Here is a 22,774-nt window from a genome sequence, read left to right as displayed (position 1 = left end):
CCCACTCATGCTCTGTCTCTTTCTCAAGAATAAACAAAAAAATTTTTTTTATTTTTAAAAAAAAATTTTTAATGTTTTTTTTTTCAACGTTTATTTATTTTTGGGGGGACAGAGAGAGGCAGAGCATGAACGGGGGAGGGGCAGAGAGAGAGAGACACAGAATCTGAAGCCACTCCAGGCTCTGAGCTGTCAGCACGGAGCCCGACGCAGGGCTCAAACTCACAGACTATGAGATCATGACTTGTGGCAAAGTTGGATGCTTAACCAACTGAGCCACTAGGTGCCCGATAAACAAACATCTTTTAAAAAAAGATAGAAACTTGGGTGCCCAAATATTTCTTTGTAACCTGACTGACTTTTCAGACACCACCTCCTTTGACCCTCACACAAGACTAAGCAGATATAGCTTTAGTCCTACTCAAATGGGAAAACCTGAGCTTAGAAGAAAACGTATTTTTCTACTTGAAGCGTGGATGCCGGGAGCTGAGTAATCGATCGATCACCTCTGGCTTAGCACACGCACACATGCATCCAGGTAATCGACGTCTTGTGTGATTTTTCTCTGCCCTGTGGTTCTCATTTCGTTTCTCCAGCTTCAAGGAGCAGCTCTGAAATCACAGTCCGTGCGAATTTGTTTGTGTTTGCAGAACTTTATTTTGTGTCTTGCAAATGTTAATGCTGTGGAAGTCATTCATCTTTCCACTGCACACTGCGGGTTTATGGACCACTCATATGTCTACAGCACAGTTACTTGCTTCAACACAGTAATCCCCACAGTGTCCTAATAAGGGACAGACACATCGTATCCAAATATCTCTGCTGTGAACAATGCTGAGCTAAATATCATTCTGCAGACGCCCCTATGGACACATGTGAGAATATCTTTAAATTATGTTTACATTTCCAACAGGAAATTGCCCAATCTTTTACTCACGGCCAAATGGAACTTCAGACTCACTGTACCAGTTCCTTCTCCCAGCAATACAAGAAGGTGCCCACACGCCCAAAACCTGAGGTGGCCCAGCCTCCTCATCTTTGCCAGTTTCTTTTCTCTAATGCCTAAAGAGGTTAAGCATCTCATCGCCTGCTCACCTGAGCTTGGAGTTTCCCTTCTGAATTAAATTAAATTCCAGCTTAAAGAAGAATGTTTAAATGTATGCACCATCATGCAGCTGGTGGTTGCCAAAGGAGAGTCTGAACCCAGGTGAGCTCATCTATTCCAGAGTCTAAACTCTCACCCGATAGCCCATCCCACCAAGTGTCAACCGTCCCTCCCTCCCCAGCATCATCCACATTGTTTCCTCCCCTCGGTTATTTCCATCAACAAACACACATGCTCAATCCCCCACTACTTCTCGTACCCCTCACTCCAAACCACCTCTCTGGTTCTCACTACACCTGCTGTTAGCTTTCTACTTTACTTCCTTTTGTCAAAAGTTACTGAAAAAGTTATTGTTCCTACCAGCTTCCAGGGCCTCTCCTTCTCATTCATATCTGTTTAAAAACTATGTCCTATTTATTTTAATTGCATAACTGAAAAAGAGAAATTCATCAAAACCAGGTGGAAACCATAAATCCCCCCTCCAAATGCCCTCTACACCATTCCCCTCCCCAGGAGGAACCCACCCATCCTGTGGCCAAATTGGTTGCAACTTGGTTCCCTCACAAAGAAGCTTCCTTATTCAGTTTCAGTACTTTGAAGGCTTCAACTCTCAGCGACACCTAGAACATTGTACCAAAATGCCATTAGGAATGTCCTCTGTGCCCAAACTGACTCTTATTTCTTGACTTCTCCTTGTATTTTATACCAATGAGCGCTCTTTAAACATTCCTAGACATTGTGTCTGCTCAGTGACCCAAAGCATCCTTACACCTGTTCCAGTGGGTCACCCCCTTTGCTTTCCAAGGGTCAGATCATGGGCTTGCCTCACTCAATAAATCATGAGTCCTTGAGACTAAAAACTATATCTTCATAATATGTATATCCCCATCACAGATCCAAGGAAAGAGTTGACTTTTGTCGACATATCTTGAATAGGCAACTGAATGGGTAAATATACAAGGGACCAGGAATCTGTTGAGAGATATTTGATGGGGCCCAGAATTTCTTGACAGTTGACAAGTTGACTCCAGTCTTAAGTCCTTGGGGAGCTCCAAGGTGATGGCTGATGTTGAGGAACATGAGTAGGACACCCCATGGAGCTGACCTTCTTTAAGGAGCACTTGAACACTGGAGTCTACACAGCCAGTCCTGGCTCTAAACTCAGGACAAGTTGAGGGTGGCATACACACAGGGCTGGCCAGAGGAATCCTCATGGGTGTGGGAGAGTAGCGTGTCCACGTTCCCCCTAAGGGTTTCCTGGTGTAGCTGAGCATAGGTCACCTCCTGAGAGTCTTCCTCTATGGGGACCTGTCAGCATGGAGGTACAAAGTGAAAAGAGAGCACCTGTGGAAGGTTACTGGGGCCGGAGAGTGGGTAGGTAGGGAGAGACTCACCTGCATAGCCATCTGTCTGTCCTTCTCAGGCTGGATGTCCTCTAAGACATCATCTGCAAGGAAAGATGTGGGGGTAAGCCTCCAGAAAGAGCCTTAAAACTACCCAGTCCTATAATATGTATATACGTGTGTGTGTGTGTGTGTGTGTGTGTGTGTGTGTGTGTTTACTTATTTCAGAGATGGTTGACTGAAACAGGGAAGGGCAGTGATGTCATGTCCAGTAAGGTGATGCCCCCACCTTGTCTGCTTCCTCCAAGTTGCCTTCTGTCTTCCCCAAACACATCCTTTCCCCACCCCAGCTGTTCCTCCTTCTCACTCCCCCTTACATTGATTTTCTTCCTGGAAATCCATGACTGGGAAGGAGCTGAGAAAGAAAAGATAGAAGTATTAAGACAAGTCTGAGAAATAAGGCGGAAGGTTTTCTACTGGGGGAGTCCAAATTTTCCTACCTCTTATACTTCACCTGGTTCTCGGTCTCACAATCAATGTTCCCTAAGGAGAGTCAGTAATCAGAGTCTTGGTAGGGGATCCACCAAGCCCTCTCAGGTTAACCCTCCCACCATCAGGACATACCATGTTTGACCCGATGCCAACATTGGTAAAAGAGGAAGAGAAGGGAGAGAAGAAGTAAGACAACGATGGCCAAGATCCCAGTCACAATGGGAAGGTGTCCATTTCCAGGAGCAGGTGGATCTAGGAATTAGGAAACAGTAAAGGTCTGTTTTTGAGCTCTTGCTGGATTAATGTATCCATTTAATAAACATTTAACGTTTGCCTTCCCTACATGAGGCAAGTTATTGGATGTTTGGGAAACCATAGTAAACACGCCCAACAATAGAATCTATGGTCCAGAAGTATTTTTACACATAGAGATAAATTATAGGGCAAAACCATTTATGCCGAATTATATTTTTAAATAAAAGGGTTTCTTTGGGGATAAGCCCTGAAAGATAAGAAACACCTAGATCTCTGAAGTGCAGGGAGAATTGCCTCCAGACAGAGGGAACAGTGTAACGTAGCCCAACTCAGAGGTGAGAAAGAGCCCACACACAGAAGGACGGGAAGAGTGGCTCAGAAGAGTCTGGGGTTAGGTCTAAATGTAACAGTGAACCACAAAGGGATTGACAAGCAGAGAGCTATGTATTTTTTAAATACTGCATTTTCTGTGTGACACATGGATTTAAGGAGCCAGGTGGAAAGATAAGGCATCAGGGAATGTGCTGCAGGGTGTGGCTGTGTTTTAACAAGGGGGTGGTGGGAGTGGTGGGAGAAGGAAGGATATGGACCTGAGGAGTTCCCGAGGATAGAAATGGTGACAGTTGAGGTTTGGTGGTGGAGTATGTGGGCACTGGGAGCAGAAGAGGAGCATCAAATATTCTTGGTGACCTGATCATTGGAGAGGATGAATGGACCTTACTGTGACAGGAAGACCAGTATAAGGAGGAGATTTTGAGATTCGCTGATTAAGAGCCTTCCTGAGATGTTTAATAGGCATCTGAGTAGATGTACCATAATCCGTAGGTATGAAACCCAGAGGAGCATTTTTGATGGGAGTGATAAAAGCTAGCTGCCATCAGCAGATACTGAACAACTAAAATGTATTATTTTCATTCTACGCGGCACCCTGCCTGCAGGCTGGTCATGCACAAACTTCTCCAGTCACCACTACCCCCTTCTCTACTCTATCCCTGCCATTTGTTTCTCAGGTCCCTAACTCCCTGTGTCCATCTGTCCATCCCTAGTTCATGCACCCTCCCACAACTAACCTGTAGTTCCCAGAAGGCACCAGGCAAGCTTGTCTCACACCTGTGTGTCTATCCCCTCTGCTCCCCATGCTCGGACATGATCCCCTCCCTTGAAACCCTGAAAAGTGTCAGCCAGCCAGGAAAGTGATGGCTTACAGAACTCCACCCCCATCCACCAAGACAGCTGAGCTGCCCCTGTCTGCCGCGCCCACAGCCTTGTAGGATCTTGATCATAAGCCCATCTCGGACACTCTTCTGTAAATTTTCTGCATTCTCCATTGTGTTGGTGGCTGATGAGAGACACTCCTATGGTCCCAGAATCTTTTTTGGATGATGCAGGGCTTATGAGAATAGTCTTGGATGAAGAAACCAGTATGGCCCTTCCTTTCCCTTTTCTGTCACTATCGCCTAGTGATGATACTCAGTCACCCACTCACCTGCAGATGGAACTGCCTGAGGAAATGATCAAGGAGGGTGTAAAGGATGACCACGTGCCCACACACCCACCACTCACTCTGCTTCTCAAGAACCACCACCCCAGATCACAGAGCACTTTCGTGTAGATGGTTAAAGACCTTTCTTCCCAAGGAAAATCTGCCTATATCTATGCCAAGTTGTCCTAATAAATACTAAGTTTCAGGGTCTCTACATTGAATGGAGTGATCTTAGCAGGGGTCCTCTTATACAGTGCACAGGAAACCCCTTTTCCTCATCCCCAGGAGGTGAGAGGCAACTTCTACCAACTCCACTTTGACCTCAGTCTGTACTTTCCGATTGAGTATGTTCTTCTTTCCAGCTTATCTTATTCAGGCAATGTGGGAGAGATTCCCCACCCCAGACATCACAAGGGACGTCCTTGAGCAGAGCGCAGAGGGCTAACAGTCCAGCCTCTTTCCTCACCTGTAACCAAAAGCTTAACAGGGTTGCTAGGCAGTGACCAGCTGTGAGGGTAGATTTTAGAAGAACCATAGCATCTATAGACACCCCCATGGGCAAGGGTCACAGGAGAGATCAGGAAGGTGTTATGGTCCTGACGTAAAAAATCCTGAGGAGAGACATTCCTTCCATCTTTAGTCAAATTAAAGATTTCATAGTACTGAGATGTTTCACAAAGGAGTGTCACGTTCTCTCCTGAGGTCACATTGGGGTCTGGAAGAGCAGTCAGGGAGGGTGTGTCCTTGTATACGCCTGGAAGAGAAGAGAGCCTCTTAACATTATCAGGGAACCACACACAACACCACCATTCTCTTGTTGGAACTAAAAGAAAGAAGGGAGAAGGTAGGTTGAAATTCAACAATTGTTCCTCTACAGGGATTATGAGGACAAGACAAACACTTTTCCATTTTCCCACAACCAGAGACCAGGCAGTGGCCATATATATGGAGAGGGAGCTTAGTATCTGTCCCCATGACAACAGTCCCCTGGGGACTCCAGCCACCTTCCTGAAGAGATATGGGACCACAGTCAGAACACAGAGATTTAGACCCAGATGGATAAGGTGGGAGGGCAGAGACAGAGGGCAGGGGTCCTATGATAGGGACACGTCGGGCCTAGGGTGGTGGGCAGCAGAGATAGGAGCTAAGGATGTGCCCTTGGGGGTGTCTCTTACCTGTCACCACCAGATCCAATGGGTCACTGCGTCCTGACCAGACTCCTTGCTTCCAGTATATACAGTAGTAAATTCCTGCATTGAAGTATGTCACAGACTGGATGAAAAACGTGGAAACTCCCTGGGATCCATCTGAGGTTCTGTCGTACCGTGAGATGAAAGTTCCTATTCTAAGTAGCTGCCATCTGACTACTCCTGGAGGTCCCCTGCAGCGGATGGTCACAGAACTGCCCTGGGGAATCACAGCCCCGGGCAGTGCCCAGATGGAGGGCTGGGGTAATAATCCTGGAAGACAAACGGGACACGAATCCCAAACATGCTGATGTCAGGAAACACCTTTTCTCCATCCCCAGGAGGCAAGAGACAAGTTCTATCAACTCCAGTTTGACCTCAGTCTGTACTTTCTAATTGATTTAAGTTCTTCTTTCTGGCTTATCTCTTAACTCAGGCAAAAGGTCTGGTGGGCAAAGTATCCCATGAAGGAAACAAAAACTATCTCCTCAAGCAATAAAGACCCTGTATGACTGACCCCAAGGCAGTGATCAACCTGGCCTTTACTGCCCAGCTGCGTGGCCCCACCAACCTCTGCCCCCACTTTCCTTATATAAACCTGGAAGTTTCTCAGTGCCCTGCAGACAGTCTGTGACATGTTAGTCTACTGTCTTCTCAGGGTTGGTCTCCCTGAGATAAATCCGTCCACCATTGCTTATGTCTCTGCCTTTGGAGTCTGTCAGTGGTGAGTGGCTGAACCTGGTCTTTTAGGGACCCCCAGAACCAATATTTGAAAGCCTTGCCTGCTGAAGGTGATTTGTCTCCCAGGACCCCACACTCTTGATTTCTGTCCTACACACAATTCTCAGTCTGGTTTGCTGTTTCTCATCATCTCCAAGCCACTAAACTTTGGGATGCCTCTGGGCTTGGTCCTTCAATCTGTTTTTCCTTTCTGTATGTACTCACTCCTGGGTTGTCCCAACGTGGCTTTCTGTCATCGGTCTATACATAGACATCTATATATCCGTAGATACTCGTGTACTATTCCTGTGTGTCTCACACACACAATATAACCACTCACCAGAATTCTAGACTGATTTATCCAACTGTGAACTTCTCATGTACACTGGGAATTTTCAACTAGTTGTATCCAAATTAGAGTTCCTGATATATCCCCCAAAGATCCAATCCAACTTAGTCTTCCCCATCAATTTAAGAATAACTGGCATTCCTTGGCATCATTGCTGACTGGTTTCTCGCCACGGCTGGTGTCCTATTTGGAAATGAACGCTGTGGGTCTATGTTCTTACCACCTGCTGTTACCACCCCCGGGGTTGAGAAACCATTATCTCTCATCAGATCACTGCATTTACTTTGTCCCCTTCTTCTACAAAACTCCCCAACTGCCCCCCATGCCCTCGTGCAAACACCAAAGACTGTGATCCTGTTTAATAAGTCCCATTAACTCAGTTCTCCACTCACAGCCCCAACAGCCCCATCTCGTTCTGAGTAACCTCTTGCCCTGCTCTACCAAGCTCTTGGCTCCCTGATCTCACCCCCCGACACACACACACACACACACACACACACACACACACACACACACACACAATATTCTCACTTGCTGCCCATCCTCCAGACCCACTGGCCTGCATCTAGATGACCAGCCTAGTTAGTTCCACATCAGCACAACCACATCAGCATTTGTTTCCTGCATGTAAGGGTGTTCTCCCTGATAGCTTCTGCCTCCCTTCCCCGCTCCAGACTTTAGTGTCCGCATGGGAATGCCTTCCTCCAATGCACCTCTCCCCAAACACACACTCTCTGGGCCCCCCTTCATTCTTCATGTTTCTCTTTAGCATGAAACACCTCACGTGTTATAGATCTTGGTTTTCTATTTTATTAGCATTATTTCCCTTCAGTTGGAGGGCAAAGACATTTTTGGGCATTTAAAGCCCTTTCCTCTGACACAAAGTACAATGTGGAGGTCGCACCAAAGGCTCAGTATATCCGCAATATGAAGGAATTAACTTACCTCTTGGAGGAGTTCTAAGATTAAAATAAGATAATGTATGCAAAAGCTGAGAACAACACTCAGCAGGGGCAAAACCCCAATAAATTTTATGGGGCCATTGTTAATTTTACACAATGGTACCTCATCTGAGGCTGTTTTCTGAACTTGGCATGCCTTGTATCTTAACTGGTGCCACGCTCTGTCATTATTTCATATTACAAAGGAGGAGGAACTCAGGGCTCAAGTACAGGAAATTACTTGCAAAAAGTCACAGGACTACCGAACGTTGCGGTCTTCATTCTGCTTCAGGTCTGTCTTCTGAGCAAGGGTGCCATCCTTGTGAGCTGACCCCTCCTTAGGGAAGGGACCTGGAAGCAGCTGAGGGGTTGCCCAATGGAAAAGGACACCCAACACACCCAGTAGGCGACAGCCTCAGATCCACTGGGGACGTGAGGCAAGCTCCCCAGCTCTCTGCGTCTGCCTTCTAAGTGCCAGCCTTGGCTGTGTTTCCTCTCAGTGTTATTAAAGGACCTGGAGGTCCCCTTCCTGACTCACCCGTGCTGATAGGGAAGAGTCAGGCACCCGGAAGCTTTCTGGAGAAGGAAAAAGACTTTCCACCAAAAATGGGTGTGATGATGCGAATTTAAAAATTAGAACTGAAGAGGGTTAGTGAGGGGATGACACAGGTTGAAAGTTGGGACTCAACCAAAGCTGCCTAAGCTCAGCCCATGTCAGAACTGCTTAGGAGGAAACACTCACCATTTTTTGCCCAAATCCTTTGTTCCAGACAAAACACTGAAACAGAGAGAGACCTGGTGAGAGAGGCCTACCCTAGAAACCAGTGATCCCGAAACACCTGATACTGGACACCAGACCTGCGTTCAATAGGAGAATGGTGACCCTACAGGTGATCTCTCTATAACCAACTGGCCCAGGACCTCCCAGAGAAGAATCCCATGGAAGGGACCTCCGTGTCTGCATTCTCTTCCCCTGCCACCTCCCGCACAACCCCCTTTGCAACACTCACCAAGTCCCAGCAGAAAAGTGAACCCCAGGGACATAGCACTGGACCCACAGTGTTCTCAGCAGGACACACCCACGGGTGGAGCAGCCTGGGGCTTTGAGCCTTCACACAGCATGATGTGCACCTGCTAAACACAAAGAGCAACTCTGCTTTTGCAAGACATGGCTCTGCCTTTTGACCCTCCACTGGAACACTGGACTCAGGCAGGAGCTGCTCTGTGGGTTTCCTGCTGTAATCTCAACAACCGCAAAGACGTTGGAGATGTGCGTAATGCTCCTAACAGTGACCCGTATTTCGGCTACAGGACGTTGAAGAAGGTTTAACAAAAAAACAGAAGTGAGATGCAGTGAAAGAAGACTGAATCTAATATGTGGAAATCAGTGAAACTGTTATGGTTGGAGCCACAGACCTAAATCAGTCTTGAAAATTTGGTGGAGGGTAATGTAGAGCCAGGGAGTATGTCTGGGAGACTTGTGGACGTGGCTTCTCTGTAGTGATCGTGTGTGTGAAAAGTCATGGAGTCAACTAAGTCATGGAGAAAATTTTCCCTGAATTACTGCACCTAAGAATGAAATCTCTGAGGGGGCAATCATCCCAGTTCACTTGAAAGGACTATTTTAATTTGCTTGGAATGGTCAATGACCTTCTTCTAATCTGAGAAATATGTAAATTCTTAGGCATTTGATATCTTATACAGCCTTTTTTATATATTTTTTAATATTTATTTATTTTAAGAGAGAGAGAGCACAAGCAGGGGAGGGGAAGAAAGAGAGGGAGACACAGAATCCGAAGCAGGCTCCAGGCTCTGAGCTGCCAGCACAGAGCCAGATGCGGGGCTCGAACTCACGAACCGTGAGATCATGACCTGAGCTTAGTCATGATCAGATGCTTAACTGACTGGGCCACCCAGGCGTCCCGGCCTTTTTTTATATAAAAGGGAAAGTATATGTCTTTACTTCTCTTAAGATGTTTTTATTTTTTTTTTATTTTTTTTAACGTTTGTTTATTTTTGAGACAGAGAGAGACAGCATGAATGGGGGAGGGGCAGAGAGAGAGGGAGACACAGAATCGGAAACAGGCTCCAGGCTCTGAGCCATCAGCCCAGAGCCTGACGCGGGGCTCGAACTCACAGACCGTGAGATCGTGACCTGGCTGAAGTCAGATGCTTAACCGACTGCGCCACCCAGGCGCCCCTTAAGATGTTTTTAATAGCAAGATGATTTCGTATAATAATCTGGTTCGGGGCACCTGGATGGCTCAGTTGGTTGAGCTTCTGACTCTTGATTTCAGCTCAGGTCATGATCCCAGGATTGTGGGATTGAGTCCCACATCAGGCTCTGTGCTAGGCATGGAACCTGCTTGGAACTCTCTCTCTCCCTCTCCCTCTTTCTCCCTCTCCCTCTGCCTCTCTCCCCTGCTTGCACACACTGTCTCTCTACAGTTTATTTTTGTGTCTGTAATTCAAAATGTGTGAATGATTGGGGCACCTGGGTGGCTCAGTTGGTTAAGCCTCTGATTTCCGCTCAGGTCATGATCTCACAGTTCTTGGGTTCAAGCCCCATGTCGGGCTCTGTGCTGACAGCTCAGAGCCTGGAGCCTGCTTCCGATTCTGTGTCTCCCTCCTTTCTGCCCCTCCCCTGCTCACACTCTGTCTCTCTCTCTCTCTCTCAAAAATAAATAAACATTTAATTAAATAAAACTTAAATTAAATTGAAATAAAATTAATTAATTTAAATAAAACTTTAAAAAAAGTTTAAGATTCCTACTACAACCTCATGAAGTGCATGATCACAACTAGTCTTGCCTTTCAACAAAGCAATAGAGGTTAAAATTTACAAAACAACTCTTTCAGGCATTGGGTAACATCAGTGTTGGATGATGATGCCCAAAAGATGGAAACAAACAAGATTGGCCATATAATTGCTCACGTTCTGTGCTTACACTTGATCTTAGCCAAAAGGCCGAGAAGTGATGTCATTCTGTGCTTATAAATGTAGGCTACAGTGATATCCCTGAGTCATAAAGCTGCTGCCACAATGGAGTAGAATCAAGTGGACTGAGGGAAGCATGACCCAGCCCTGGGAGGCAGAGCACATGTGAAGGTCAATGTGGATATTATGGACGGTGGTGAGATGGTAGCCTTTATTCTGGGGACGTTACCGTGGCATGTGGCATTATTGAAGAAAATGCCCAGGCAGTGTGATGAATCAAGACTGCCAAGGGGAGGGCCAATGACCTTGTATCATTTCCTTTGCCCTTGTGGGTAAGATATCCAGAAATCACTAGTAAATCAACTATTGTTAGAGAAACACAGGCTGGATCTAACATTGGTGTCATCATCTGACAAGGAGAGGTAGGGCTGGAGGAAGGGGTGTGGTACCTACCCCAGGTTGATGGGGATAAGAGGAGTGTGGTCCTGAAAAGGAGGGATGCCAGGGGATGTCGAGGGATCGGGAGCTGAGGAGGGACGACAGGCCTATGGAGAAACATCCGCAAAGAAAAAGGATTCAGGAATGACACTGAGGCAGAAGTCAGATGTCACATCGGGCCGTAGAAAGAGAAAGAAAGAGAATATGATCTGGGATTTGGGAAGTCTCTCCTTCTGGCACAATTGCTGGACTCTACCCCATTCCGTGGCATGCAGAGTTCATGGAGCCCAAGTCCTTTGAGAATCTCTAGGTTCCCTCATTCTGATGAGGTGCTATGAGGAGTGACTGCTCAGCCTGGGGGCTCCCTAACTGCACCTTGCAGACCTTCTCTGCTCTTCCGGGCTCCCAGCAGTAGAAGCCCCATAACTAAGAGGAGCAGGCCACCAAGGCTAAACTGGATGATGTTCTCTGTTGTGTAATCTGGGATGTTCTCTTTTCCGTAATCTCGGGGTAACGATTCTGTGGGAAAAAGAAAGAATTTCATATGGGACCAACAGCCTATCCCCTCAACCCCAACAATACAAAGATCACACATAAACCACACATCATCCAAATTCAGATAGGCTCAGTCAGACCCCTCTTATGACCTGAAAGTCTCTTTTTTCACTCTGATCAAATATGAGGCTGCAGGTGGTTCCCTGAACAAGAGTGTCTGGGTTAAGGCATAAATAGTAAAACTCAAACCACAATCTGTCTTCTCCCCAAGTCAAGAGTGCTGACGTGGGGTGGTGGTCACACAGAGGATGTAAAACGTAGTACAGAATTTGTTCAGGATCCTAACAAAGACATGGCACCTGCCTGCTGACCCTGACCTCAGTGCCATGATGAGGGGCATGGCCAAGAGAGGGGGAAGCAAAGGGAAAGGTGAGGTCATCAGAGCCTGAGACGTTCTCCACTTCCCTGCTATGAGCTCAACTTCTGGTCACATGACCCTGGGAAGCCCATGAAAGCCTCAGAATGGTAGAGAGGTACAAAGAGTTGCTAAACAGATTACCATCCATAAATGTCTAGTATCACAGGGCTATGAGCAGCTGTCTGTGTTCTCTCAGAAGTGGTAGGAACATGTGGCTCAAGGTCACATGGTTTAGGAGACACTCAACCAGGGACAGCATAGAAGGGGAGCCTGGCCACCTAGCTGGTAGAGAGAAATTCATCAAACTTCAGCTCCAACCACAATAATGCCACATTCAATCTGAGACCAGAGACACCCCTCCCCCCGCCCCGGCCCAGTGAAAAGGGAAGAGGTGATTACAGTGTCCCAGGGAGGAAGGATATTGAGGCTAACATGGCATAGGATGGAATTGTTCTGCATGTCCCAGTCCCGCAGGGCACAAGGGGTTTGGAAACTGAAGGTCCACCTTCCAACCCCATTCGTTAAAGATTTGTTTCTACCTCTACTCTCAGCATACTTTCCATGTAGCCAGAGGTGGTTTGAAAATGCGATGAGATTCTACTCTCCATTGGGCATCAGGGAAAGAACTTGAAAGCTGGAGACTTTGGGGTTGCATTCTGAGAGGTGGAAAGGGGAGAAAGACTGGCAAAAAGAACATTCTAGACTAAGGGCAAAAGCAGAGGGAGTATAGCTGGAAAGAAGCGGGTGAAGTGGAAATTGAAGCAGGGGTCAGAACAAACTGGAACTGGAGTCTGTAGAAATAGCTGAATCGTTCACTCAAAGTGCCAAAAAAAAAAAAAAAAGGTTTTGAAGCACTTGCGTAGGCTCATGGTGCAATGGAATGGGTTTTGAAAGGATGGCTTCAAGTGCGGTGAGGAGGGAGCACAGCATCGGGCAGTGGTGGAAGATGAAGACACGTAGGGGGGATGTAACTGGAACCCAGTGATATATGAAGGTACCTGAGAACACCTGAGGGTGTGGAGAAAAATCTGCAAACTCCTCATCACTTTCCAAAGTAGAAACAACAGAAAGTGTTCACCCATTCGGTGTGGATTTTATGGGAAAGAAAGGGAAATCGAGATTGGCACAAAAGTATTCCATTGGAAAGAAAGGGAAGACGGGGATGTCACGGCTGGAGAAGTGGTCTGAGGGCAGGGTTTTTAGTCACAGGTTGTGCTGATCAAGAGCGCTTTGTAGAAATGGAATTTTTGATATCGTTTGGTGCGATTCAACCAACATGGAAGACTGCTGACGTAAGACGCATCATTGTTTTACAAGGAGGTGAAAAGAACGGAGTCAGCCAGTCAGACTATAGTCACGTCCTAACTTTAGAGGCGACAGATGTGGAAGACATGCATTTCAGGATATAAATGTGAAACTATATGCTCCCTATATTACGTATATTATATATGCTAAATACAAAATATAATATATAACTGTATATTACTATATAACGTATAATATATTACTATATAATGTATAATGTATATGCTAAATACAAAATATGATAATATATAATGTTGTGAGTTATATTTTTATATATACTTTGTGTTGGACATAATCTAGTACGTGTGTGTGTGTGTGTGTGTGTGTGTGTGTGTGTGTGTATAAATAAAGTCACATGCTATTCAGGAATTCAGAAGGGCTTTCTGGGCTTCATAAATATATTGAACATTCATCAGCAGATGCTGGAAGTCTTGCACATTTAACTTTCCGTATTCCCGGCGTCCTTGCCAGTCTTCTGAGTGTATTCACCAATTTGAGTCGGTGCCCTGCTGTGTCCCCTCCTCATCCCAGCCTCAGCCTGCTGCCTCCTCTCATATTCCCCCCCGACTCTGATCACCTTGATTTCTTATATATAGTTCCATTTGCTTACCAACGTGCAACATACCTGTTCATCTTCCAAGATTCCACTCCAATGGAATACTTGGCTTAGCGTACTGAGCCCCCCACAGAAAAATGGGCTCGGCACCCCTACCTGTTCACGTGAAGTCTTGAACATAACCCATCACACAGACACTGCTTTCTTGTTTTCTGTGGTCCTCCCCTACTGGACTCAGTTTACTAGAGGTCATTTTCACAACCCAGCATCATCAGCTTGCAGTCGGACAGACAGAAAGCTTGACACAAAGAGTCTTGACATTATGACCTCCCCTGACTTCTGTGTCGTGACCTCTGGAGGTACCAACATCTGGGAAGGGTTTGAGGAGGGTTATGAAAAGCGTCCAATCTCTTTGTGCTCAGTGTTCCCGGGATATCCCCTAGCACCTATAGCGACTTTGCATGAATTGAGAAAAGGCACATGTGCCCTGAGACCGCTTTCTCAACTCAACATGACCCAGAGATTCCCACAGTGACCCTGATGTGGATGGAGCTGCATTCCATGTGGCCCCACACGCTCTGCAACACCAGAAACACCTCACACAGCTGGCCTTGGAGCTCCCTCCCCAGTCACCTCGTGGGACATCCCAGCACACAGACATGGAAGTGACCGGTCTAGGACATTCCTCACCTGTGACTAAAAGCTCAAGGGGATCGCTGGGCAGTGACCACCGGGACTGATTGTTGCTAAAACAACCATAGCACCTGTAGGTCCCCTGATGGGCTGAGGTCACAGGGGAGATGAGGAATGTGTTGTGATCTTGATATAAATAGTCCTGGGGACAGACAGCGGTTCCATTCTTGCAGAGAAAGATGTCATAGTTATGTACATGACAAAGAAGGGTCACAGTCTCTCCGGAGGTCACATTGGCGCCTGGATGAGCAGTCAGGGAGGGTGCTTTCGTGTACACTCCTGGAACATAGTAGAGCTAGTTATTAGAGGGAAGCCATACCCAAAGCCATCATTCTCTTGGTCTGACCTGAGAGAAGGAAGGACAAAGTCAAGGGGAAATTCACCCCTTGCCAGGACAAAACACCCGCTTTTCTTACTTTCCCATGACCCAAGACCAGAGAGTGGTCATATAGGGAAAGATGCGTGTCTGTCCCCATGATGTGTGGTCCCTTGGGGGCTCCAGCCATCTCCCTGAAGGGATTTGGGATCATATCAGAACACAGACCGGGACCAGATGGATAAAGTGGGAGGGCAGGGGTCTGTGATAGGGGCAAAGCTGGTCCAGTGTCGTGGGCAGCCCAGACCAAGGCTGGGGGACAGTGTCCTTTGGGGTGTCCCTTACCTGTCACCACAAGGTCCAATGTGTCTCTGACTTCTGACCAGACTCTTTGCTTCCCGTGCACACAGCAGTATACCCCTGCATTGACGTAGGTCACATTCTGGATTAAGAACTCAACCACCTGCAGAGCACTGTGTGGTACTCTGTCACACCACAGAGCAGAGGGTCTTTGTCTCTGCAGATGGGAGATAACTGCACCTGCAGAATATGCTCACGGAACTGCCCCAGGGGATCACAGCACTGGGCACTGCCCAGATGTCAGGCTGGGAAGTGGTCACTGCAGGAGAAACAGTCTGAGATGACAAGAAACCCAGCATCCTGCTTCCTTAAGAGGCCCTGGAGCAAAACACCATGTGGGTGTGGGTTAGAGTCCAGCACGTGAGTCCCAGATGTGCCCCCACCTCAACCCCGCATCTCTAGATGAAAAGAGAGGTTCAGTCTCTTCATCTGTAAGAAGGAGCTCATTTCTATATTTACATAAAATCGTTAACATTTCACAACGGACATCAGCCTGCTTAAAAATGACCTCCACAGGACGCCTGGGTGGCTTAGTTAAGCGTCCGACTCTTGACTTCAGCTCAGGTCATGATCTCACGGTTCATGAGTTTGAGCCTCACATCGGGCTCTGCGCTGACAGCACAAAGCCAGACTGGGATTCTCCATCTCTCCCTCTGTCTCTCTGCCTCTCACCAGCTTGCACTGGTTCTCTCTCTCTCTCTCTCTCTCTCTCTCTCTCTCTCTCTCTCTCTCTCTGTCTCTCTCTCAACATAAATAAAAACTTTTAAGAAATGACCTTCGCTTGACTTCTAGCCACTCACGGTCTTGGTTTTCCTATGGTTTCCTTGAATATTCCTTCAACCTCAAACTCCTAAAATTATGCATGGAAACCTCTGGGCTCAGTGCTCCAACCTAGGTCTCATTTCTCTATATACTCGCCCTGTGTAGTCACCGTGAATAAAACGCACATACATACACATGCCCCTCACTTAAAGTCTAGACTAGTTCACCCAGCTGTGAGCTGCTCACCTGGGTGAGTCATCTCCTGTGGGACATTCCCCTCTTTAGGGCCAAAATAGAGCTCCTGAAATATTCCAGAATACCTAATCCAATCTCATTCTCCACCAACAATTTAAGAGCAACTTATTCCTTAGTGTTATTACTGAGTGGTTTCCTCTCCACCACCCACATTCAACCTGAAAATCAACCCTGAGGGTCTCTTCCTCATCACTTTCACTGCTATCCTTGTTCCCCTTACTGCCCTTTAGTAATATTTCTTCTTAGCATTTTTTTTAATTGTTAATGTTTATTTATTTTTGAGAGAGAGACAGAGTGTGAGCAGGGGAGGGGCAGAGAAAGAGGGAGACACAGAATCTGAAGCAGGCTCCAGGCTCCGAGCTGCCAGCACAGAGCCCGACATGGGGGGCTCAAACTCACAAACTGTGAGATCATGACCTGAGCCAAAGTCAGATGCTTAACCAACTGAGCCACCCAGGCGCCCCTCTCTTGAGCGTTAAAAACCTTCTAACATAGCACATATTCCAAGTTCTCTGTTATGTTAATTTTATCTTTCCTCCCATTAAAGGGCAGGGATCTCTTTGCCTGTCATGTCCCCATGTAAGGGGGTTATTCAAAGCCATGTCCCCAGTAAGGGGAACAATGCTGAGGTTACAGCAGGAATTCAATATATCCAGAATATGAAGGCATCAGTTTAGCTCATCGAGAAGCAGTAAGCATAAAAGGAGACTATATGTGCAATTGGCCAAGACTAGTCCTTGGCACATGAGAAAATCTCAATAAATGTTATCCAGCAACTGATAACTTTATATGATATCAAATCTGAGCAAAGTGATGTTCCCTGAGCTTTACAGGTGTGTGGTGTCTTCATGGATGCAACAGCCTATTGCTATCCCCATTTTGGAAAGAAGGAACTTGGCATTCAGGGGTATGAAACTGCTTGCACAAGTTCTCAGACTCGGCACATGTTGAGGTCTGGATTTTCTCTACTGTCTCTTTGCTGAGCAAGAGTGCTTTCTCCCGTGAGTTGGCCTCTCGGTAAATCAGGAAGCTGGAAGCAGCCAAGGCAATGGCAAATGGAAAGTGCCCGGCACAGGCAGAGAGAATTGATCCCTTATCTACGAGGAGACATGGGCCTGTGCTCTGTGTCTGTTTTCAGTGTCACTCTCAGCTATGTTTCCCTTCAATATTATTATTAGTGACCCTGGCAGATTCTTTCCTTTTTTTAATTTTTTTTTTTTTTGAGAGAGAAAGAGAGAAGGTGCACATGAGCAGAGGAGAGGGGCAGAGATAGAGGGGGAAAAAGAATCCCGAGCAGGTTCCACACTCAGCATGGATTCCAGTGCAGGGCTCCGTCTCACGAGCCGTAAGATCATGACCAGAGCAGGTATCGAGGGTCGGTTCTATACACACAATGGAATATATTCAGCCTTGAAAAGGAAGGACCTTCTGGGATGTGCTACAACACAGATGAACCCTGAGGACATTATCCCATGAAATAAGCCAGACACAAAAAGACACACACTGTCTAACTGCACTTGTATGAGGTATATAGAGAAGTCAAATTCATAGAATCAGAAAATAGAGTGGTGGTTGCTGGAAGCTGGGAGAGAAGAATTGGGGAGTTGCTGGTTAACAGGTATAGAGTGTCTGTTTTGCAAGATGAAAAGTTCTGGAGGTTGATTGCACAACAATGTGAATGTACTTATCACTACTGACACATGCTTAACATCAGCTAAGGTGGTAAACTTATGTTAACTGTATTTTACCACAATTTTATTTATTTTTTAACATTTATTTATTTTTTGAGAGACAGAGTGGGACAGAGCGCGAGCAGGGGAGGGAGAGAGAGAGAAGGAGACACAGAATCCGAAGCAGGCTCCAGGCTCTGAGCTGTCAGCACACAGCCCGACGCGGGGCTCAAACCAACCAACCGTGGTGAGATCATGACCTGAGCCAGTCAGACGCTCAACAGACTGAGCCATCCAGGCGCCCCAATTTTACCACAATTTTTAAACATAAATAAACAAAATGAAGACTGTGGGTGAGGGATGGTGTGGGTCAAGGGTTGGAACTAGTTCAAGGCTCCTGAGACTTATCCCACAGTGCACTCAGTCAGACTCAACGTGACTAGGTGGAAAGGGGAAGAAACACTCACCATTTTGTGCCCAAATCCTTTGGTCCAGACAACACACTGAAATAGAGACTATGCCTGGTAAGCGATGTCTACCCTATAACTCAGTGATTTCCAAACACCTGAGATCAGGGCATTGCCTGGATGCAAGTTGAGTAAAAGTGACCAGATGGGTGATTCCTCAGTAGTTAAATGACCCTAGGACCTCACAGAGGAAGAGTCCCATGAGAGGAACCCAAGACATGAACCTGAGTATATTCTCTTCCCCTTCTAACCTCACCAACTCTCCCTGCCGCACTCACCAAGTACAAGAAGGAAAATGATCCCCAAGGGCATGGTAGTGTCTCAGTCCACACCTCCCGGATGTGTCACGGCAAACTGGGCAGACAGTCGTCACAAGAAGACAGACCCACTCATGACACTCATGAGTGCTCTGGAGCTCAGAAGCCCTTGTCACAGGGCAACAGCATCAGCTACTACACAGGAAGGGAAACCACCGGTTCTGCAAAGTCAGGCTCTGTCCACTCTCCTCCGCCATAACTGGGTCCAGGCCACATGTCAGTCTGTGGCCTTCCTACGGGAAACTTCAATTCAGACAGTGACTCAGGAGATGGGGTTAGTAGTAGCCATGATGGTCTGCGTGTGTACCACAGGAGAGTTGAGGGAGGCTTTGACAGAAAGAAAGTCAGAAAAAAAATGAATCAAATATATATAATCCACTGAGACAGTCAACAACCTGGGTGGTGCTGCAGGTGAAGATGACACTTGAAGGGCATCCGGCTGGTTCAGTCGGTGGAATGTGCAATCCTTGATCTCGGGGTTGTGGGTTCGAGCCCCGTGTTGGGTGCAGAGATTATTTAAAAACAAAATAAAAAAAAAAAAAAAGATCACACTTGATGGTTCAGTAGACCCAGGGAAGATACCTGGAAGAACGATTCTTTTTTTTTAATATGGAATTTATTGTCAAATTGGTTTCCATACAACAGCCAGTGCTCATCCCAACAGGTGCCCTCCTCAATGCCCATCACCAACTTTCCCCTCCCTCCCACTCCCCCTCAGTTTATTCCCAGTTTTTAAGAGTCTCTCTTTTTTTTAATTTTTTTAAAGATTTTATTTTATTGTTTTTAATGTTTACTTATTTTTTTATTTTTTTAAATATGAAATTTATTGTCAAATTGGTTTCTGTACAACACCCAGTGCTCATCCCAACAGGTGCCCTCCTCAATGCCCATCCCCCACCCTCCCCTCCCTCCCACCCCCATCAACCCTCAGTTTGTTCTCAGTTTTTAACAGTCTCTTATGGTTTGGCTCCCTCCCTAACTCTTTTCCTTCCCCTTCCCCATGGTCTTCTTTTAAGTCTCTGAGGATCCACATAAGAGTGAAAACATATGGTATCTGTCTTTCTCTGCTTGACTTATTTCACCTAGCATAATACCCTCCAGTTCCATCCATGTTGCTACAAAAGGCCAGATTTCATTCTTTCTCCTGCCAAGTAGGATTCCATTGTATATATAAACCACAGTTTCTTTTATCCATTCATCAGTTGATGGACATTTAGGCTCTTTCCCTAATTTGGCTATTGTTGAGAGTGCTGCTATGAACATTGGGGTACAAGTGCCCCTATGCATCAGTACTCCTGTATCCCTTGGATAAATTCCTAGCAGTGCTATTGCTGGGTCATAGGGTAGGTCTATTTTTAATTTTCTGAGGAACCTCCACACTGCTTTCCAGAGCGGCTGCACCAATTTGCATTCCCACCAACAGTGCAAGAGGGTTCCCGTTTCTCCACATCCTCTCCAGCATCTATAGTCTCCTGTTTTGTTCATTTTAGCCACTCTGACTGGTGTGAGGTGATATCTCAGTGTGGTTTTGATTTGTATTTCCCTGATGAGGAGTGACGTTGAGCATCTTTTCATGTGCCTGTTGGCCATCCGGGTGTCTTCTTTAGAGAAGTAAGAACAATTCTTTTGTAAAATATGTACGCTCTATAATAATAGCAGACATGGAAAGACTCAACATAAATGGAGAAAGAAAATTTTCCCAGAATTGTTGAATTCCAAAACTTATGTCCTGATTTTTTTAAAAATTTCTGAAAAACAATACCCATCCCTTGGTCCAATTATCTCAATTTAGGTGAATTGACAGTTTTAATTTTCTTGGGATGGCTAGGAAAGTAGGGATCCTTTATCACTCTCTAATATCCATTTCTAGTATCGTGTGGTTTTCTTTGTGTTTGTCTTGAATGAGGTTTACAGAGTTTCTTGCCTCCCTGGGCACATATATTTCATAAATTTCACAAAGCTCCCGTCACGATTTCTGCAATTCTGGAGCTCTTTTCTGCATGGCTCCCTGTAGTCGCCTGTCCTACTCTGAATTTGTAGAGCGCATGAACCCAGCTTCCTGAATTCCCACAACTATGTCTTGTTGAAATTGTTGTTTTCTGCTTGGGTTTGTACTCCCTGGGTAGATGTCCAGAGGATACTTCTAGGCACAATGCATCAGCAATCATGTGGCTAGACTTGTTTGTTTCAGTCTTTTGGATACCACAGTCCTGTATCATGTGTTAGTATTAGTCCTGTACAGCAATATCTCAGAGTTATTTTGTGTATTTATTCACCTTCCCTATTTTTTTTTTTTTTTTGATGAACAGGCAAGATAGGTGATGGCTACTTCATCAAGAAGTAGAAGTCCTAAAAATATTTTAATAGTCAATCTTTAAGCATGATTTCAGTTCCAAGGCAGATTTCTTCCTTTCTTATTGGGTCCTCTGTAGCGTAAATCTGAAGGTTAGGTTATTATCCATCTTTTAGAAATGAGGAAATGGATGCACACTATTGAAAGATGTACTTTCGTGGAGCACCTGGCTGGCTCAGTTGGTACACCATGTGGCTCTTGATCTTGGGGTTGTGAGTTCAAGCCCCATGTTGGGTATTAGAGCTTACTTTTTTTAAAAAAATGTAATTTGGGGGGCGCCTGGGTGGCTCAGTCGGTTAAGGATCAGCACAGAGCCCGACGTGAGGCTTGACCTCATGAACTGTGAGATCATGACCTGAGCCGAAGAGCCACCCGGGGAACCCCTGTATCTGTATATTGAAGAGATATCATCAGGGAGATTCTGCTCTTCAGAGGTCCCTAATGGTGTAAGGGATGGGGACAATTAATGGAAAGACTGCCCCTAAACATGGTCACAGCTTTGTGCCCTCCCTCCACCTTAGGGATGGGAGGTGAAGGTCAGTATGGAGGCACAAAAATTGAGGATAGTTTGTATATGAAAGAGAAACAGAGAGAAACGGAAAAAGAGCAAAGAGAGGGGAGATTGAAATTTCCTACACCTGATACAGTAAAATTGTGAAGGGGGAATACAAAGCCCTTATGTTCCCTCAAGGGCACTAAGCCAAGTACTGGCTCCATAAAGTTGGCGAAATATAATTTTTTTTGAGAGAGAGAGGGCCCAAGTGAGCAAGGGGTAGAGGGAGAAGGAGAATCCCAGAAAGGCCACCAGAAAGAGAGAGAATCCCAGGAGGGCCAGAGGGAGAGGGAGGGAAAGAGAGAGTGAACGTGCGCGAGTGAGCGGGGCAGGGGTAGAGAGAGAGGGAGAGAGGGAGAGAGGGAGAGAGGGAGAGAGAGAGAGAGAGAGAGAGAGAGAGAGAGAATCCCGAGCAAGCTCCACACTGTCAGCACAGAGCCCGACTCAGGGCTCGAACCCGCAGAAACCAAGAGTCAGATGCTGAACCGACTGAGCCACCCAGGTGCCCCCAAACATACAAGTTTTCTAAAGAAATGCTCTAAGAAACAGGACAGACATTTCCCCCCGTATTTTCAGCAGGGAGACTTAAGCTCTTGATTGTAATCAGTTATAATTGCCTTCACGAGGTCAGATATCCCAGGCATCCCGAGGTTATGCTCCCAATTTGGTGCTAGACCAGCAGCCTCCGCGCCTCCCCCGGAAGCTCCCTGCTGGCTCCGAAGTTCGGCCTGGAGAGGTTAATGTCTACTGCTCCAGTCCCAGCACACACTTCCCCCTGGAGGGATTAATGGCTACTGCTCCGGTCCCACCACGCAATCTCCAGACCTTCACCCCTCTGCCGCTGGTAAGCACCATGCTCTTTTCTATCTCTATGAATCCGGCTTCTTTAGAAACGCATGTACGTGAAACCACACAGCGTTTGTCTTTGTGACTGGCTTCTTAGCATAGTGTTTTCAAGGTTCATCCGTGTTATAGCAGGTGTTAGTGCTGCCTTCCTTTTTGAGGC

The 22,774-nt window shown here is 46.3% G+C and overlaps 1 protein-coding gene across 2 annotated transcripts; it reads right to left on the bottom strand.

Annotated features, from left to right (window-relative positions):
* Positions 1-1,627: 1,627 nt before the first annotated feature.
* LOC125153664 (leukocyte immunoglobulin-like receptor subfamily B member 2) lies at positions 1,628-9,058 on the bottom strand. Of its 2 annotated transcripts, XM_047837055.1 has the most exons (9): positions 8,883-9,058; positions 8,615-8,650; positions 5,851-6,135; positions 5,142-5,429; positions 3,070-3,189; positions 2,946-2,988; positions 2,823-2,860; positions 2,497-2,549; positions 1,628-2,410 (listed from the first exon to the last, which is right to left on the bottom strand). In XM_047837055.1, exons 1-9 carry the CDS (start codon positions 8,914-8,916, stop codon positions 2,264-2,266), a joined length of 1,044 nt encoding a protein of 347 aa, XP_047693011.1. In that variant the 5' UTR covers positions 8,917-9,058; the 3' UTR covers positions 1,628-2,263. The 2 variants fall into 2 exon arrangements, with proteins under 2 accessions (XP_047693011.1, XP_047693012.1); XM_047837056.1 differs by lacking the exon at positions 8,883-9,058 and having other exon boundaries at positions 8,136-8,775.
* Between the last annotated feature and the right edge of the window lie 13,716 nt (positions 9,059-22,774).

Source organism: Prionailurus viverrinus, chromosome E2 (genome assembly GCF_022837055.1).
Source record: "Prionailurus viverrinus isolate Anna chromosome E2, UM_Priviv_1.0, whole genome shotgun sequence".
Classification (NCBI taxonomy): Eukaryota; Metazoa; Chordata; class Mammalia; order Carnivora; family Felidae; genus Prionailurus; species Prionailurus viverrinus.
Note: the sequence above shows the minus strand (reverse complement) of the source record. Positions and strands in the feature narration are given on the sequence as shown.